The sequence below is a fragment of the Acomys russatus genome, chromosome 3, assembly GCF_903995435.1.
Source record: "Acomys russatus chromosome 3, mAcoRus1.1, whole genome shotgun sequence".
Taxonomy (NCBI): Eukaryota; Metazoa; Chordata; class Mammalia; order Rodentia; family Muridae; genus Acomys; species Acomys russatus.
Window position 1 is genome coordinate 59,729,827 of NC_067139.1, and position 18,268 is coordinate 59,748,094.

The 18,268-nt window shown below is 53.6% G+C and overlaps 1 protein-coding gene across 1 annotated transcript in view; it reads right to left on the reverse strand.

Moving 5' to 3' along the window:
- Stab1 (stabilin 1) overlaps positions 1–18,268 on the reverse strand; it is a 29,534-nt gene that overhangs the window by 7,306 nt on the left and 3,960 nt on the right. Inside the window, exons 2-43 of the mRNA XM_051141485.1 lie at positions 17,781–17,923; positions 17,343–17,458; positions 17,046–17,131; positions 16,908–16,977; positions 16,480–16,575; positions 16,137–16,247; positions 15,718–15,914; positions 15,209–15,336; positions 14,925–15,052; positions 14,619–14,713; positions 14,293–14,427; positions 14,044–14,184; positions 13,838–13,900; positions 13,474–13,587; positions 13,302–13,355; positions 13,055–13,135; positions 12,652–12,810; positions 11,864–11,926; positions 11,558–11,653; positions 11,098–11,184; positions 10,245–10,356; positions 9,432–9,618; positions 9,245–9,338; positions 8,997–9,155; positions 6,024–6,119; positions 5,320–5,415; positions 5,140–5,187; positions 4,895–5,025; positions 4,600–4,711; positions 3,601–3,855; positions 3,385–3,483; positions 3,128–3,259; positions 2,786–2,914; positions 2,481–2,537; positions 2,060–2,143; positions 1,336–1,531; positions 1,135–1,230; positions 1,003–1,048; positions 846–922; positions 607–732; positions 335–408; positions 158–232 (exon numbers count right to left, since the gene is read on the reverse strand). Coding sequence (XP_050997442.1) covers positions 158–232; positions 335–408; positions 607–732; positions 846–922; positions 1,003–1,048; positions 1,135–1,230; positions 1,336–1,531; positions 2,060–2,143; positions 2,481–2,537; positions 2,786–2,914; positions 3,128–3,259; positions 3,385–3,483; positions 3,601–3,855; positions 4,600–4,711; positions 4,895–5,025; positions 5,140–5,187; positions 5,320–5,415; positions 6,024–6,119; positions 8,997–9,155; positions 9,245–9,338; positions 9,432–9,618; positions 10,245–10,356; positions 11,098–11,184; positions 11,558–11,653; positions 11,864–11,926; positions 12,652–12,810; positions 13,055–13,135; positions 13,302–13,355; positions 13,474–13,587; positions 13,838–13,900; positions 14,044–14,184; positions 14,293–14,427; positions 14,619–14,713; positions 14,925–15,052; positions 15,209–15,336; positions 15,718–15,914; positions 16,137–16,247; positions 16,480–16,575; positions 16,908–16,977; positions 17,046–17,131; positions 17,343–17,458; positions 17,781–17,923 — 4,644 coding nt within the window. The remainder of the gene's footprint in view (positions 1–157; positions 233–334; positions 409–606; positions 733–845; positions 923–1,002; positions 1,049–1,134; positions 1,231–1,335; positions 1,532–2,059; positions 2,144–2,480; positions 2,538–2,785; positions 2,915–3,127; positions 3,260–3,384; positions 3,484–3,600; positions 3,856–4,599; positions 4,712–4,894; positions 5,026–5,139; positions 5,188–5,319; positions 5,416–6,023; positions 6,120–8,996; positions 9,156–9,244; positions 9,339–9,431; positions 9,619–10,244; positions 10,357–11,097; positions 11,185–11,557; positions 11,654–11,863; positions 11,927–12,651; positions 12,811–13,054; positions 13,136–13,301; positions 13,356–13,473; positions 13,588–13,837; positions 13,901–14,043; positions 14,185–14,292; positions 14,428–14,618; positions 14,714–14,924; positions 15,053–15,208; positions 15,337–15,717; positions 15,915–16,136; positions 16,248–16,479; positions 16,576–16,907; positions 16,978–17,045; positions 17,132–17,342; positions 17,459–17,780; positions 17,924–18,268) is intronic.

Consider the following 18,268-nt stretch of genomic DNA (forward strand, 5'->3'; position numbering starts at 1 on the left):
CAGAGTCCCTGATTAATCTGCGAAGGTTTATTTCTGCTGTTGAGCCAGACTTGAGCTAGGGGTAAGGGAGACCCTGGGGCTATCCTGGGGGTGAAGAGGGCTGTTTCTAGGCTCTGTCCCTTTCTTTGACAAACGTGATAAGATATGAGGGCCTCACCTGGGAGCAGGGGTCCAGAAGCTTGCAAGCCTGAATGCCATCACCGCTGTAACCCTCACGGCAGTTGCAGGAGACCTGTCACAAATCCTGATCATTGGGGCTGCAGAGGGCCCTGAATGAAAGGGTCACCCCAACCTAGTCTGAACGGGGGCCCCAGTGTCAGGCCTGTCAACTGACCTGTTTGGGGCCTGTGTGGATACACTCAGCATGAACATGGCAGCCCCCATTGTGGATGAGACAGCCGTTTATTTCTAGGGAGAGAGACGTTGAGATGAAGAATGGCCCTTGATGACCCCTCCATTCATATATCTGTCCATCTGCAACTCCAGGTGCCATTGCCTTCCTCTTTGGTCCCCACCACATACCCTTTGTACCCTCAATCCTGCTGAGACTGACTCAGATCACTAAAAGGCCCTCCCCTTCCCGGTGTCTCTCTTGGGACCCCTCACCCTGGCACAGCTCCCCGTCACCCATATAGCCATCCCGGCAGGTACATGTGCGTTGCCCGGGAGCCACCTTGGTACAGTTGGCATAGGGTGAGCAGCCACCATGGCCAGAGGCACAGGGATCCACCTCTGAGATAGACGTTGTAAGAAACAGGCAGGGGGATAAAGAAAAAGGTTAGCGTGGATGGGACGGCCACCCCATTCCCTTCTGGAGTGGATTCTGGGACATCCACATGACCAACCTGAGCAAAAACTGCCATTGCCTGAGTATCCTGCAGCACAGACACAGGCAAGGATTCCAGAAGAGTCCTGTATGCAGCTGGGAGAGACGACAGCCACTTAGCTTGCGTCTGCCCTGTCCTGCCCACGGTCACCCCACCATAGGTCGGGCTCACCCACTTGGCATTGGGATCACACTTCTTGGGACACTGATGATCAATGATTTCTGAGAGGAGACAGAAGGCTCCGGTCATTCAGACCAGAATTGTTCCCCTATCATCACTTGCCCCTAACCCCCTGGGACCTACTTACTCTGGTCACAACGGACACCCTGCCAGCCCACGTTGCAGACACAGCTTCCATTCCCTCGTAGCCCCTCCTGACACAGCCCATGGTCACAGTCACATACTGGAAGTGGCATGACAAGGGTTAATTTCCAGCTTCCTATGGTATAGCACCCAGTCTAAACCTCCTTCCCAGGGGGCCACCATCCACCTTCTCTGCAGGCCTCACCTCCAGAGCAGGTAGGGCCATAGCGGCCCAGCTCACACATCTCACAAGCTGTTCCGTGGAAGCCTTCTTGGCAGCGACATTCCCCACTGCCCAAGAACCTGTCTTGGCACTGCCCGTGGCCTGAGCACACTCCACCTAGACCTCCTGGGCATGGCTCACACAGTATGCCAAAGAAGCCTGGGCAGCAGTCAGGCACCTGTGGGGCCAGGGACAATGGGAAGGGAAGGAGAGAGGCCCGGTGCAGGCTAGGATGGATGTTACTAGCCCCGAAGAGGTGATAACACCCTCAGGCCACGGAGCCACGGAGCCACGGAGCAGAGCGACTTGGAAGCACAGACCCAGGGAGGGTAGACTGGAACAGGCTAGGGTGTAGAGGATGCCTTCCCCCAACCCTCTCCTGGGGGATATAGGCTCAAACTGCATGGTTTGTGCAGGAGGAGGAAGGAAGTCAGATTGCTGCTGCTGGGTTTTGTCTGATGGCACCATCCAGCTCTGGCATGTGACCCTGTATCTCTCTCCCATGCCCATTTCCCCAGGGGCTAGACACAAGACATACAGTAGTAGCCCTCTGATTGAGGCATTCCTAGGGCCCTTGCTTTGCTGTCCTTGCTGGAGGCACGGCACCCCTGCCCTTGCGCGATTCAGTCTAAACTCTTCCTTAGGGGCCTCCTCTGTCCTCTCCTCCCTGGGCAAAGCCTTGGTTGGGGGACACCTCAGAGCAAACCTGGATCTTCTTGGCACATGTGTAGGAACAGCCCCGGGAGAAGGAATAGCCAGATCTGTAGACGCAGCTCTTCCTAGGTGTGTCCTACAATTGGAGACACATTGGAAGGGTCATCTAGTGGCTTGGGCAGGGGCAGGGGCAGGGTAGTGCACAGGAAACAAACAATCATGCTGCAGGCGTCAGAGTAAGTGGGACAGACAAAAGTGAGGAGGAGAGTGGGAGGGAGCAGTAGAAACCAAGACAGATGGGTCTGATGATGGGATGGCTGAGGGACCAGGTCTAGGGCTGCAAATGTCTCTGTGCAAACCTGGGCTGTAGTTCAGCCTTAGTTGGGGGGTTGCAGATGCCCATAGCAGGGCCAATTCCCAGCATGGCTGGACCGTGGTGTTGGGGTAGTGTTAGTAAGTGAGCCCAGCCTCACCTGCAGCTGGAAGCCTTGAGTACAGCGGTATTTGCGGGTACAGTTTATGCATTTCTCCTGGGGGAAGGAGGGCAAGGCATCAGTTGGTTCAGAAGAAGACAGGCCACGGGTTCCTTCCTGCTACCTAGACCAACCAGCCGCTGCCTCTCTTCTGTTTGTTTTGAAAGAGGGTATCGCTGCGTAGCCCCGACTGGCCTCAAGCTCAAGAAATCTGTCCGCCTCAGCCTCTAGAGTTCTGGGATTAAAGCCATGGGCCACCAGTGGTAGCTGCTGATCTTGAACACCCCCTGACCCCAGTTTCTCACCCGAAGAGCCTCTGCGTGGCTGTGCAGGCAACGGCTGGAGCCCACTGTCAAGACCCCGGACAGTCCAAAGAGGGCACTGCCAGGGGCTTCCAGAAAGGGGCCCTCCAGCGGCACGTGGTTCACCTCGGGCTGGAAGGAGGACAGCAGGTTGAGTCTACCCACCCACCACCACCACCCTTACTCTTAGGGCAACAAGAAAAAAACACGGTCCAGGATTGGGGGCAGCTCCAAGGATGGGAGGGAAGTCCTTCCCAGAGCACAGGCTGCATCTCCATCTCCTCCGTGGGGAAGCTCCAAAGGGAAGTCCTAAACAGAGTCCTACAAGCAGGGTCTTCAAATCACCTGGCCACTGTGATTGTAGAAGACCAGCCAGTGGGCGGAGCCCAGGAGGGAGTTGCGGTGCCCCCCTTTCCGCAGGACCTCCACAGACAGTGCCTCCCCAACGATCACATGATGTCGCACTGTGTCTATGTCCTGCCAGGGAGGAATTCAGGCTTTCCAAGACTCTTGAGTGGCCTGGGTATCATGCTGGTCCCCACCGTATATGTCCCTTTGCCTTGGCATAGGGGGCCTCGGCCTCCCCATCCCCAAGGCCTCACCAGGATACTGTTGTTGCCCTGGGTCTCCAGAGAGTGATTTGTGGGCACAAAGATGGTGTAGGCTTTGGCAGCCTCAATTTGGGCTACCAGTTTGTGGTGCTAGGGATAGAGACAGGGAGCAAGGTTAAGTAAGGCAGCCCTACTACAGGAAGCCAGCCAGCCCCCTGCAGCCTCCTGGGAAACCATTCCCCTTGAATGACCCCCCCCCCCATCTACCTTTAGCTGCTCCCGGAAGAGGTGGAAGGCAGGCACCCTATCTAGTTGCTGCAGCAACCCAGGTCCAGGCTGCACATCACCTCTCGGAGGCAGCATGACCTGACGGAGAGCAGGAGGGGTTGTCAGTCCATCATTGCTGGCCATGAAGTACCCCCGCACTCCCTTCTCCTGCCATACCTGGCTGATAATGTGTAGGATGCCATTGGTAGCAAGGAGGTCGGGTACATCCACACTGGCATTCTGCACCCAGACTTTCTGTAAGAATAGCAGACAGAGCCAGGTGGTGGTGGCGCATGCTTTTAATCCCAGCACTTGGGAGGTAGAGGCAGGTGGATCTTCATGAGCTCGGGGCCAGTCTGGTCTACAAGTGAGTCCATGACAGTCAAGGCTACACAGAGAAACCCTGTCTCAGAGGGGGGAAAAAAAAACCTAACTATAACTAAAAAAACAAAAACAAAAACAAAAAAAAAACCCAAAAACCAAAAAAAAACAGAGCACAGCTGAGCACTGATACATTTGTGAGAGAGGCCCCACCTTGTTCATAGTCTCAGGTTCCACCAGGTAGATGCGTAGATCCTCACCAGTACCCGCATGAGAGAGCCAGGGTCACATGTGCTGGTGTATATAGGTTCTTTTTGTTTGTTTGGGTTTTGATTTTTTTTGTTTGTTTCTTATTTTTTGTTTTGTTTTTTAGACAGGGTTTCTCTGTGTAGCCTTGGCTGTCCTGGACTCGCTTTGTAGACCAGGCTGGCCTCCAACTCACAGTGATCTACATGTCTCTGCCTCCCTGAGTGCTAGGATTACAGGTATGTGCCACTGCACCTGGCCTTCCTACACAGATTCTAATGAGACAACTAAGTGTCCTGTGTGCAGTCTCAGAATTGGCTCTGGGCAGGGCCAAGGGACCCAAAGCTTACTTCCTGGGAGCCCTAGTCTTGGAGTGGTGTGCAGCTGTGGGACCACTCCAGCTCCCACATATGGCCAGAGTTCACCTCTCACCCCACTGATGTTCTGTATCTGCCAGCGTGTTGTGGGGTTCAGTGTGGCTACATGTTGTCCACTTAGACGGGCCAGCTCCTCCTCCAAGAAGGCACCCTGAAGAAAATGGGCCCTACGGAGAACAGATGGGGAACATTGGACCAGACTGGCATGACCTACAAAGATCCTTCATCCTGGCCTTTCATTGTTCTTATGGAGACACAGTAAACAAAGAATCAGATTCTTTCAACCTTGTCTGGGGAGGGTCCAAGGTCCCACCCAGAATCCCCTCCGTGGCCCTTCCCAGCCATCCCACCTGACCAATTCCGGTAGCATCTTTGGCTGCAGCCAGAAGGCCTGGTCCTCAAGGCTCAGCCTTCGGATGGCAGATTCAGAAGGCACCAGGGCTGTGACTTTACTGTCAGCAGGGAGAGTGACACTTGAATTCTGTAATCAGTGAGTGGGGGCGGGGGGGGGGGGAGGAGATAAAGGTAGACATCTCTGTAGCCAGGAAGGCCTTGTAGACATGATCCCAACCCTAGCATTCTGTCCTGGCCCTACCTTGAACCATTGAGAGAAGGCAGAGAAGTGGGCATTTGCCTCTAGTTCCTAAGGGACAGGAAAAAAGCTGAAGTCATAGACCTAAGGACAAATTCATGTCCCCAAGCACCCCTCCTCCCCACAGGCGCATGGGAGGACAACACAGGCATAGGGAAGAGAGCAAATCTGTGCAGCACTTGCCTGCAAGATGTCTCCATAGCAACTGAAGCCATCACCACCAAAATGAGGAGGGCATGTGCAAACCCGCTGCCCTCCCCCGACTGCCTGGCAGGTAGCCTGGTAGAGGTAAAGAACAGACATTCATTGTCCAAATAACAATCTGGATATGAGCTGTTCTCATCTCTCTCTCCCCCTCCATATCACCCACCCCCTCCCCTCTGCTTGTGCGGCCACTAAGTTCTTCTAGCCCCCTCTCCAGCTATCCTGTGCTGTGTTAGTGCACTCAGCAGTGCTGTCCTCCAACACCACAGCACCCTAGACACAGGAATCATCTCAGCAGTCACAACAAAGGACAGAGGTAGCTCTGACTTAAAGGGGCTGAGTTTTGAAAGCAGGAGGGGCAAAGTCTGAGGAGAGGCAGAGATGCCATAGGGTAAGGAGGGCAGAGGGAGACCAAAGGACAACAAAGAGCTTGGAGGGGCTGGAGGAATAAGGATGGAAATAGGATGAGGCAATGTGTTGGGCTGGGCAGGCTGGGCTGGCTTTTGGGGGGGGGAGCATCTACGGCCTTAATAACTTAACACAAAGGCTTTTCCTGTGACAGAGTGAAGGAGCAATGACTTTAGGAAGATACCAGTGCTGAGGACAGGCAGGCATGTCTGGCTGCAGCAGGCCCTCCCCCAGAGAGCTTCCCCAGGGGCTTGGAAGCCCTTGTCCCCTCTTACCAGACCATGGCAGCCGCCATTGCCTATCCGACAGGGGTCAATGGGGCTACACTCGAAGCCATCTCCAGCGTAGCCCAGCTTACACGTGCAACGGCTCTGGGGAGGCCAGGGAACAGTGTGTCTTATTTCACCACAGCCACCATCTCTTCTTCTGCCCCCCAGAAATCTGCCCATGCCCCAGAAGAGCCCTAACTATCTTGCCCTTGGAGAGCTGCGCTCTAGAGCCCCAAAGGGAGACCAGTTCTCAAGGTAAGGCTGGTCTAGAGGTGTGGCACTGGCTGGAAGCATGTGTGGAGGCTCAGCACCACCTGTACTCAGAACCCCATCAAGGCCATTGGCTTTGAGGTCAGTGGCTTCTGGCAAGTGGGCAGATGTCAGCCAAAGCCAGCCCCAGGAAGGGCACTGGGATCCCAGCTCCTCCCCTGTGACCCAGTCAACTGTTCTGGTCTCTTTCTCTAACAGATATGCCTTTGGACTTATCTATACTACAAATAAGCAGTGGTGAGACCCCTCCCCTCCAGATCTTAATTTTGAGGGGTATCCAGACCTATGCATTTAAAGCCTCATTTCTGAGTTTTCTTTTCATTTCTTTCCTTTCGTCCTTTCACAGGATCTTGCTACATAACCCAGCATGGTCTTTTTTTTTTTTTTTTTTTTTTTTTAATTAATTAATTAATTAATTTATTTATTTATTTTTAAGATTTATTTGTTTAGCCAGGTGTGGTGGCGCATGTCTGTGATCCCAGCACTTGGAAGGCAGAGGCAGGCGGATCGCTGTGAGTTCAAGGCCAGCCTAGTCTACAAAGCGAGTCCAGGACACCCAGGGCTACACAGAGAGACCCTGTCTCAAAAAAAAAAAAAAAAGATTTATTTGTTGTCTATATATGAACACACTGTCTTCATGCACATCAGGGAGAGCACCAGGCATCAGATCCTATTAGAGGTGGCTGGGAGCCACCATGTAGCTGCTGGGAATTGAACTCAGGACCTCTGGAAGAGCAGTCAGTGCTCTTAACCTCTAAGCTATCTCTCCAGTCCCCTGGCCCCAGCATGGTCTTGAAGGTGAGATTCCCCCCTTGCTTCTGCCCTCCTGCATGCTTCCCAACTCTTGGGGGTGGTTCTAAATTTTAAGGCTCTGGCTGAGCTGGGCGTGGCGGTGCACGCCTTTAATCCCAGCACTCAGGAGGTAGAGGCAGGTGGATCTCTGTGAGTTCGAGGCCAGCCTGGTCTACAAAGTAAGTCCACGACAGCTAAAGCTACACAGAGAGACCCTGTCTCAAAAAGCCAAAAAAACAAACAAACAAACAAACAAAAAGCAAAAGGCTCTGGCTGGACCTCAGAGCTCTTATATCCTGAGTTTTCATTCCAATACTCCACAGATGGCCACCATAGAACTAAGAGAATGGGGCCATTAAAGAGGCCAGTTCAGAGCCAGCCAAGATTAGCCTCCTGCTGGTACATTAGATATTCTTTTAAAAATATTTATTTATAGCTGGGCAGTGGTGGCACATGCCTTTAATCCCAGCACTCGGGAGGCAGAGGCAGGTGGATAGCTGTGTGTTCAAGGCCAGGCTGTTCTACAAAGCTAGTCCAGGACAGCTACACAGAGAAACTTTGTCTTAAAAAAACTAAAAAAAAAAAATAAATAAATAAATATATAAGCTGGGCATGGTGGCACACGTGTTTAATTCCAGCACTCAGGGAGGCAGAGGCAGGCAGAACACTATGAGTTTGAGGCCAGCCTAGTCTACCAAAGTGAGTCCAGGGCAGCCATGGCAACACAGAGAAACCTTGTCTTGAACCCACCCCCCAAATTTACTTATTTTATGTGTACGGGCGTTTTGCCTCCATGTATGTGTATGCACCACATGCATGCCTGTTGTCTATGAAGGCCAAAATGGGCACTGAATTCCCACAGACTGGAGTTATGAACAGTTGTGAGCTGCCATGTGGGTTCTGGGAGTCAAACCTGGATTCTGAGTAAGAGTAGCCATGCCTCTTCACCATGGAGCCATCTCTCCAGCCCTAATTTATTTAGGCTCAATTATGCCTGCGTTATGTCTGTGTGCTATATGCGCGCAGTGCCAGCCGATGGCATCAGATGTTGTTGAACTAGAGTTGTAGACAGTCGCGAGCTGTCACCGAGGTGCTAGGAGCCTAACCCAGGGCCGTTGCAAGAGCTACAAATGCTAGGAGCCTAACCCAGGGCGTTGCAAGAGCTACAAGTGCTCATAATCACTAAGCCAGCTCTCCAGTCCCAACTTAGATGAGACTTGGTCTCTCTGTTGTGTCGCTCTGGCTGTTCTAGAACTCACTCTGTAGACCAGGCTGGCCTCGAACTCACAGTGATCACCTGTCTCTTCCTCCCAAGTGCTGGGATTAAAGGCGTACGCCACCATGTTTGATATTCTTTTTTGTTTGTTTTTGTTTATTTATTTATTTTAAGATACGGTTTCTCTGTCTAGCTTTGGCTGTCCTGGACTCACTTTGTAGACCAGGCTGGCCTTGAACTCACAAAGATTTGCCTGCCTCTGCCTCCCGAGTGCTGAGATTAAACACGCGTGCCACCTCGCCTGGCTCTGTTAAGTATTCTTAAACATGTGCCAGAAGTCTCATGAACCTCAAGATGCTTGATCTGGAGACTTCAGCAGCTAAGATCCCATAGCATGTATTAAGGATTAGACTGTGAAGCTCCCGAGATATATTTCTGTGAATCTACAGACTTGAGGCCTCCGCACGCGGGGTCCCCTCCTTGATTAGTATCATGTGTCAGTAGTCTAGAGGAGAGACTGCCCTGTAACAGGTGCTTGGTTACACACAGGGACCCTGTGAGCACAGCAGTGACCAGGGCCACAGTGCACAGTCTCATCTGCATCTGTGGGCCCAGACTCTGAGCTTAGAGCTGTGTTCCTGAAGTTAAATGGGGTGGGGGGTGGGGGGAGGATTGTCCCCAGCTATCCTTCCGTGCCTCACCTGTCCGGGCCCCACATAACTGCAGAGAGCATCAGCATGGCAGCCACCTCGTGTGTCCAGCCCACATTCGTCGATGGCCACGCAGACGCGGCCATCCCCACTCCAGCCTTTGTTGCAAACACATTGGTGTGTACCCAGGTCTCCACTGACACATTCAGCCTGTGTGGGGCATGAACATGTGACTCAAGGTTGCAAGGCCATGGGGGAGGGTCGATAAAAGGGTAGGGGGAGGCAAGAGAGGAACTAACATTCTCAGAGCAACCACCACGGTCTGGACGCGTGCAGGGATTGCTGCGTTTGCAGAAGAAGCCATCACCTTCAAATCCATCAAGGCAGACACACCTGGGGGGAGGGGCACGGGGAGTCTAGAGAGTAAGCAAACTGATGTGTAATTACTATGGACGGGGCACAAAGGAAGCCAGGGGTCCTTCTCACCTGGCAGCACCGCCCTGACTGACGCAGTGAGCGTGCAGGTGGCAGTGCTTGGCCAGCTCTGTGGATCCACATTCCTTCGTGGTTTCATTGCAGAAGCTGCCTCGGAAGCCAGGGGCACATGTGCCCTGCTGGCACACCCCTCCACTGCCAGGACGGTTGTCACACAGACCATGGACACAGCCACAGTCTACAGGGAAGAGATGAGAACAGAGAAACTGGACAGGAAACAGGGCTTGTTGGAAGTCAGGGTTGTTTTATAAAGTAAGGGTGGGGGTAGGGAATGGAGTGGCTATAAGGCTTTGTTTGGTGCTGGAGAGATGGCTCAGTTGTTAAGGGCACTGTCTGCTCTTACGGAGGTTCTGAGTTCAATTCCCAACAACCACATGGTGGCTCACAACCATCTACAACGAGATCTGGTGTCCTCTTCTGGCCTGCAGGCCTAATGCAGGCAGAGCATTGTATACATAATAAATAAATAAATCTTAAAAACAAAACAAAACAAACTTTGTTATTTGATCCTGTCTTAGAGTCCTAAAACCATAGATCATTTCAAACTCCATGGGCAGGCAGGTAAACTGAGGGAGGTCACTTTTGTTTTTTGCTTTTGTTTTTGAGACAGGGTTTCTCTGTATAGCCCTGGCTGTCCTGGAACTCACTCTGTAGACCAGGCTGGCCTTGAACTCAGGGATCCACTTGTCTCTACCTTCCAAGTGCTGAGATTAAAGGTGTGTGCCACTGTACCCAATGACCCAGCCACCTTTTCTAACTGGACTTCTTTCTCCTTGGGAGGTGGCCTGGGCCAGGAGCACTCACCTTCCTGGCACTGGTCTCCATGCTTGTTTGGGTTGGAGCAGATATGGCAGGCGATGCCCTTGTAGTCCGGGAAGCAGAGGCAGGCCCCATTGCCCTGGACCCCATCGCTGCACTGCAGGGTGGCAGGGACAGCATCAGTCATGGGCGTGGTCAGTACAGCCCCTGTCCCCTGGACTTCCCTCCCAGGCAGGCTCTGAGCTCTCATTTCCCCTGAGACTTCACCCCGGAAGTGACCTCCAAGATGAGTGAAACTGCCAAGATGGCCACGGAAAGTCTTGTGGCCGTACAGACTTTTTTGAACACTAACTCCTGTGTTCTTCTATGGGAGGCGCTAAGAAGCCCTGATGTCCCAAGGTGCCAAAACCAGAATACTAAAGAAAAACAGAATACTGGCAGGCCATCTTCTGGAAAATAGATGTAAATATCTACACAGTGAGCTCCAGGACTGCCAGGAGGATTTATCGAGAGACCCTGTTTCAGAAAAAATAAAAATGTGTGTGTGTGTGTGTGTGTGTGTGTGTGTGTGTGCGCGCGCGCGCGCGCGCGTGTGCACTTGAGTGCAGAGGCCCATGGAAGCCAGAAGCACTGGATCCAGTAGAACTGGAGTTACAGGCAGTTGTGAACTGCCTAACATGGGCTCTGGGAACCAAACCCAGGCCTTCTGCAAGATCTCCATGTACTCTTAACCACTAAGCCATCTCTGCAGACCTGAATGTAATAATTTCTAATAAAACAGTTTGGCCCAACACCGGAAGTGGGCAGCTGAGACAAGAGAGAGCAGGGTTCTGGTTCTGATACAACTAGCCAAGGAAGCAATCAGCCTTCATTACACCTAGCAGGGATGGGGACTCACGTTGCCTTTGCCGTAGCAGGGGTTGGAGAAACCCCCAGGACACTGTGTACAGTCAGGCCCAAAGAATCCTTTGCAGCAGCCGCGTTTCTACAAGAGACAGAGCATGCCTGGGCACCTAGGCTGCACTGACCCCCACTCTTGATTGTTCTGTTTCCTGCTCACCTCTAGAGCAAAGAAATAGGTGTGGACGCCACTCCCACACCCCATGCCACCTCTTTAATTATTAGCATGTGGGACAGGGCTGGGGGTTATAGTCCAGTCGCAAAGCCCCATCTAATACATGCAAAGCTTTGTGTTCTGTTCCTAACACTGCCACAAAGTCAAACAATAAAACCCATACCAAACCAAACAAACCCGAAAGGAATGCCTGGGAAGGGGAGCCCCCCTCAACCCAACTTAGGAGCTCTAGACAAAGAGGAAGTGCCCAGGGTCCCCAGGGGTCACATCTTCCCAGGCTCACTGTGATGGTCTGGTTGCAGTAGTGGGCACAGCCTTTCTTCAGCACATTGAGGCCAGTTGGGTCATAGGTATAAACACACTCCTTAGGGAAGATATCCTAGGGCACACCGTACAAGGCCAGTCAGGAGCATGGGTACTGGGCTAGTCTTCGCCAGGCAGCCCTTGTCCAATTCTCCCACCCTGAGCAAGGCTGAGCCTCCAGGTATGGTCCAGCCTCCTTACCCCTAACTCCCCATAGCAACCTGGGTATTATTGGGATTCTGGCAAAAAGAAATCCATCCCTGAGGACCGAACTAGAGGTGCTTACCATTTTCACACTGTTTGGGGGGCATATACTGGTGTTCAAGGCTTGGCAATCCACACAAGAACTCTAGGAAGAACAGAGAAGGGCAGGGGGTCGGGGGGGAGGGAGGAGGGTCAGAGACACTCAACCACACCGAGATGGTGACATGGAGCAAAGATCTGAGCGAGGAGAAGCCAACTGTAGAGAGGCTAGGAAAGGTGCTGCAAGGAGGCAGAGCCTGTGAAAGGCAGATGAGGTCCCAGGGTCCCCTCATGCACAGACAGGTGAGTTATCACCACAGCAGGTTCTGATGAAATGAGCCTACTGCCCTCTTCTTTCACTGTGGTCTCTACACCTGTGCCCGGCTGCCCTTGTACCACAAGGCCCTCCCCCAGCGAGAGCTGAACTGCTACTGGACCAAACTTTCAGAACTGTGAGCCAAAATAAGCTTCTTTCTTCTTCTTCTTCTTCTTTTTTTTTTTTTTTTTTTTTTAAGATTTATTTATTTATTATTATGTATACAGTTCTCTGTCTGTATGTGCATCTGCAGGCCAGAAGAGGGCGTCAGGTCACATTATAGATGGTTGTGAGCCACCATGCGGTTGCTGGGAATTGAACTCAGGACCTCTGGAAGAGCAGTCCGTGCTCTTAACCTCTGAGCCATCTCTCCAGCCCTGGAAATAGGCTTCTTTCTCTGTATTACCCAGGCCCAAATACTCCGTGAGAGCAATGTGATGGTGTTGTCACCTGCCCATGGTCTAGGGGTGGGGGTCTGATTACAGGGTAATGCTGGGGTTCGGGGCAGGGCTCACCTGCACGATCTTGTGCTGCTCTTCATCGCAGTGCTTGGGTAGGATAGGCAGGATGCTGGGGGGTAGCAGGATGCCTTCCAGCATGTGGATCACACCGTTGGCAGCCGGCACATCCACTCTCTGCACGGGGATGCCCTCGGGTCCCAGCAGGATGCGGCCCTGCAACACAGACCCCATGTGTCATCTCTAGCCCAGCAGGCCTCAGAAGGCCCTTGTGGTTCTGTTTTTGTCTAGTGTGGCTTTACTTCATACCGTGGGACCTTATGTTCACTTTCCTAGCCCAGCTGTGGCCTTGTCAAGGGTTCTGCCAACCATGGTATTATTCAGAGAACACCAGCAGGCACGGGGCAAGGCCAGCAGCTCCTGCAACTGATCCTTGTGCTCAGCTGCTCAGATATCTCACCTCTTCAGAGATATTCACAGCCAGGACCTGGTTGGCCATGGTGAGGACACGTCCCTTCAAGATGAGCTTCTCAACTGTCAGCTGGGGCAAGAGGCAGTGGGTTTAGGCGGGGCACTGGCCACACCTTGTTCAGGTGATACCCAGTGAGTCCTCAGAAGTGGAGAAGAAAGAATGAGGAAATAGGGGCCCCCCAGAAAGATCAGAAACCCCCCTCCCCATGGTGATCATGAGGAGGCGGCCCTCTCACCTGGCCATGGTTGTAGATGTGGTACCTTACTAGCTCCTGAAGTTTGGAAAGGCCCTGAGGAGAGGAGTCAGTTCCTGGAGGTTGATGGGGTTGGGGGAAGGGGGAGGGGGAGGGGGGGCAGGGAGAGCCCTGGCAGCCCCAGCCCACAGCCTCATCTCCCCATAGAACTTACTGCTGTGAAAAGGTAGATCAGACGGCCATCTCGCAGGCTGTCCACGGCTTCATTGCTTGGGACAAAGACTGTGAAGGGCCCAGGCCCATCCAGGATAGATGGCAGCCCACAGTTCTGTGGCAACCAAATGGAGGATGGATAGATCTCGCCTCAGAGCCCCTACCTGTTCCCTGCCACTGTCAGCCGGCAGGGAGTGCCTACTGGTTAAGTGGGAGACATGGGCAGTGCATCGGCTCATGGCCCCCACCGAGCCTCAGGTTTGTGATGAGTGGGCTCTTGGAAGGCGGGTGGACAGATTCTGGGGCAGTGAGCTGTTCTGGTTTAGAAGTCGCTCTAGGTAGAACCCTTCTATCCCCAAACTTACCTCCAGGATAGTTTCAAATCTTGTGAAAACCTCTGTAGAAGCAAGGATCTGGCCAACAGTTTTCTGCAGGTATAAGGGCCACAGGGCAGAATGAGGCAGGCAGGAGGAAACGCCTAGCCTTCACAAACCAGAACAGCCTCATGCCTGGACTTAACACACCGAGACATCCCACACAGCACAAGGTGGAGAAGAGGTTGGTGGCTCACCTTGGGGTTCCCTGGAAGTGGAGGTGGAAGCTGCCACCGTAGGGGAGTAACCGTATGGAAGACCCCGTTAGCTGCTACGTAGTTGGCCTTTATGATATTGAACGTCTGCTGGGGCTGGTCTTCATACTTGAAGGTATACCTCTGATGGGACAGATGCAAAACTATGTCCCATATGCCAAGCCCTCTGTCCCCCAGCTGTGTTGTCCACCTGCCACTCCTCTGGCCCCCAGTCTAAGGTCCCTCTCTTACCGAGTTTTTGAAAGTGACGGTGATCTCCTGGCCAGCCAGCGTCCACCACTTACGTACATTTGAGGGCCCTACACTCTCTAAGATGTGCTCGCCTGCGATGATGTATTGTTTGCACAACTGCTGGGCAAGTGTCGCCTGCAGATACACAGGGGTGGGTGCTGGGTAAAGCCCAAACAGTCCAACCCTCTTTGCACCTCCCTTGCCTGAGGCATGGAGAGGACGAGAGGCTTTGCTGGCCTCTGCCCTCAGAGTTTGAATGAGACTATCTCAACCGGAAGCATCGTGAACGGGGAGGCCACGGCCTGCTTTCGCGGAGAAAGGCTCACATTGATGGAACTGGAGACGACAGAGACGGAGAACATGGATGGCACCAGAACGGTGAATGGGCCCGATGTGGTAAGAATCTCCTGGCAGCCCTGCTCTGTAGGTGGAGAGAGGGCAGGGGTGTCAGAATGCAAAAGGAGAGCTCCTGAGCGGATGGTTCTAGATGTCTAGTGTGGGAAGGGGGCACTAGTGCTGGGACCAGTTCCCACCTCCACCCTGGCCTCATCCGGTTCTTGGCAAAGAAACTAGTCTCCCTCCGCTCTATGGGGCAGGGGGCGTGGTCACAGGCAGGCCTAGGGGGCACACACCCATCATTGCAATGGCCATTCTCAGCCGCAGGAGCACCAGGCCAACCTGCTTGGCCCTCTGAACCTCGCGGAGCAGGTGCCCGTAGCAGGCGCGACCATCCTCCACCTCATCATCTTTGCACACGCAGCTGGAGCCCCAAAGAGACTGGTCAGAGAGAGAGAGTGGGCCATCTCCCCGCTCCTCCCCAGTCTCCATGCCAGGCTGAGTGGAGGCACACAGAGGGGTACCCTGCCCACTCCATCCTCCTTGCTCTGTGCCCATTCCCCTGGGCCCCTGTCCCAACCTGGTCCTTCCATCAGGGGTCAGCTGACAGGTGGCCGATTTGTCACATAAATGTTGGCAGGAGCCATAGCATCCCTTAGAAGCGTCATTGTTAATGCTTCTCATACCTGGTAGGCACATACAGGTGGCCTGCGCAAAACAGCAGGGGCAGGAGGGGACAGTACATCCGTCAGTGATGTGCCTCCCTCACACATCCCTGCCACCCCTCCTCTGAGACCAGCGTTAGCATTCTCCTCACATCCTTTTTGTTTGTTTGTTTGTTTTGTTTTTCAAGACAGGGTTTCTCTGTGTAGCCTTGGCTGTCCTGGACTCGTTTTGTAGACCAGGCTGGCCTCGAACTCACAGAGATCTGCCTGCCTCTGCCTCCTGAGCACTGGGACCAAAGACATTCGCCACCATGCCTGGCTTCTCCTCACTTCTTATAAGGAGGGCACTTCTGAGGCGTTCAGACAATCTATGACTTGCCCAGAGTCCCCCAGCCAGAGTGGTTGAGTGCCTTACAAAGCTCACCTTTCCTGGTGCGTGGTAATGACAGGAGGTGGAGTTTCTGGGGCAGCCACCAAAGTTGGTGACGCATGGGTCCTGAGGCAGACACACTTTCCCATCCCCGTGGTAATTCTCTGGGCAGTGACACTGAGCCTGCCCCTTGGGAGTCTTTGAACATCGGGCCAGTGAGGAGCAAGGAGACGGCTGACAGGGGTCAGGAGCTGCCAAGTCAGAGAGAGCCTGAGTGAGGTGAGCCTTGGGAGCACTCACCCCTTCATGGTTTCTACCAGAGTGGCCATAGGCCCTGTGCCTCTTAGAAACACTTTTCTTTTTGTGTAAGCAGCTGGTCTGGACATACCAGTATTAAAGGCTACCTTCCCAGTCTCTGCCACCCTCTCTGCTCTCCACACGTTGGAGGCCCCTCCCCCAGGCCACAAGCTTACCCACACAGACATTGCCTTGCTGAGTGTATCCAGGCAGGCATGTGCAGGTGAGCGTCTCTTCAGAGCACTGGAAATTCTGGGGGCACCTCAGCCTCTGGCAGACTGGGAGCTCTGAGCAGAAAGATCATAGTGAAGGCCTGACCCCAGCCTGAGGAGGAACGAAAGCACCTAGCCCTGCTTGGCCTGTGATTCCAAGCAGCTGCCTTCCGTCCATCCGTGAGCCTCCTAACAGGCTGCAGGCTGAGAGCCGGCTGAGAATCAGGCCTTATCTATCATCCAATTACCCCCCCTCCCCCCAGCTCTGGCCACAAAGAACCTGCTGCCCCAGGTGACTGTTGCTCACCTTGGTCACAGTGGGGGCCGGTATAGCCAGCAAAACACGTGCAGCTCCCATTCCCTCGTGGTCCGTGGTCACACAGGCCATGCACACAGCTGCACACTTAGAGGGACATACAAGGGCAAGTGGAACCACAGCCTCGCCAAGGTACACACAGGGACATCACCTGCCTGCCCTTTGTGTGTTTAGAACGCAGAGTATCCAGTACTATGAGACAGGGATCACAGTGGAAGGGGAAATCCCAGAGGGAGCCAAGTAGAAAGAGGGTCATCATGGAAGGCTTCCTGGAGGAGGCTCCTGAGTCTACCATATGCGAGAGCCTCAGGGCAGAAGGACTCAAAGGCCAGCATCCCAGGAGAAAAAAGCAAGACTGAGGAGTTAGGGGTGGTCTGCAGAGACAAAATCGGCCTTGCCAGGAGGTCATGCAAGTTTACCTGACTGGCAGTCTGGCCCAAATCTTTGGGGGTCTCGGCACTCCTGGCAGGCTGAGCCGCTGAAGTTTTCCTGGTAACACAACGAAGTCAGCAGGGGGTTGCCCCAACACTCCTACCTCATCCCTACCCAATCCTTACCTGGCACACACAGGTCCCATTTCCAGCTATGCCATCCAGGCAAGTCCCGTGGCCATTACATGGTGCCTCAGCACCTCCAGGGCACTCTGTGGACCCCAAAAACTCAGCTTACTCTCAGAATGCCTCCCTTTCCTCTGCTCTAGCCCCCCTCCCCCAGGACAGCCAGGGCTGGGGAGCCATGTCCTAGAGGCTCTCAATGAGCAGTCCCTGGCTAACCAAGATTGAGGGGGATACAGGTGCCCCTCAGATGACGAACTGGGGGCTGGAGTGGAGGAAGGCAGGCAGCCTCTTCCGTACCGTAGCACTCGGATCCCCAGTAGCCGGGGCAGCAGGCAATCTGTAACATGTTCTTCCAGCATTCCCGCCTGCAGCCACTTAAGGATATCACAGAGCCCCTGAGCTTCACCTCATAGCTAGGAAAGAGGGTCGGAAGGTGGTGGCGTGGTGGGTATCTATGGCCATCATTCCCACCCTCCTCACACCGAATTCCAGGAATCCTATCCCACCCACCTCTCTCCTCAGTATCTAGCCCAGGGCTGAGCACAGGGCCCAGCACACACAGTAGGTGTGCAGTAAATACCCTTTCTCCTCCCTTCCTGTGCCTAATGCTCTGTAGAACACAACAGGTGTGTGGGTTAATGATAATTTGTCTAGCCCCCACCTGGAGGTCAGTGGGGTTCCTCTGGGTCCCCGGCCACCCTCCTGAAGGTGGGAAAGAAGAAAGTGGGCCCATACCGACAGTCCTGGAGTATCTTCTCCAGAAAATTCCGACTCATGCCTGAGGGACATGCCCGCCTCCTGATAACAGCGCAGGCAGTGCAGGGTGTGTGAGTGGTAAACGTGGTGTGGACATCACAGCGTTTAGACCGAACCTGGGCCTTAGGCAGAATGTGCAATGAGAGAACTAGACCCTGGTCTAGCCCCGAGTCCACACCGATTGCAGCAAGGCCACAGTTTCCCTTCTGTAACGTGGAAATGAACAAGGCCGGGGAAAGTCCTGAGAAACTTCCCTGTCAGCCGAAGCTACATCCTGTCCCCTGAGTCTGTGGCTGAAAGCCCTCAAGTCTTTATCTTCCTACAGGAGAACCATTTCCACCTAAGGTGAGAAGTTTGACGCCCACCTGGCTTAGGGACGGGCTATGAAGCAGTCACTGAGCTAGAGCTCCTTGCCTTTTTGGTTCAAACATGCAACAGGCCTCACATTGTTTGCAAGACCTCCCTCC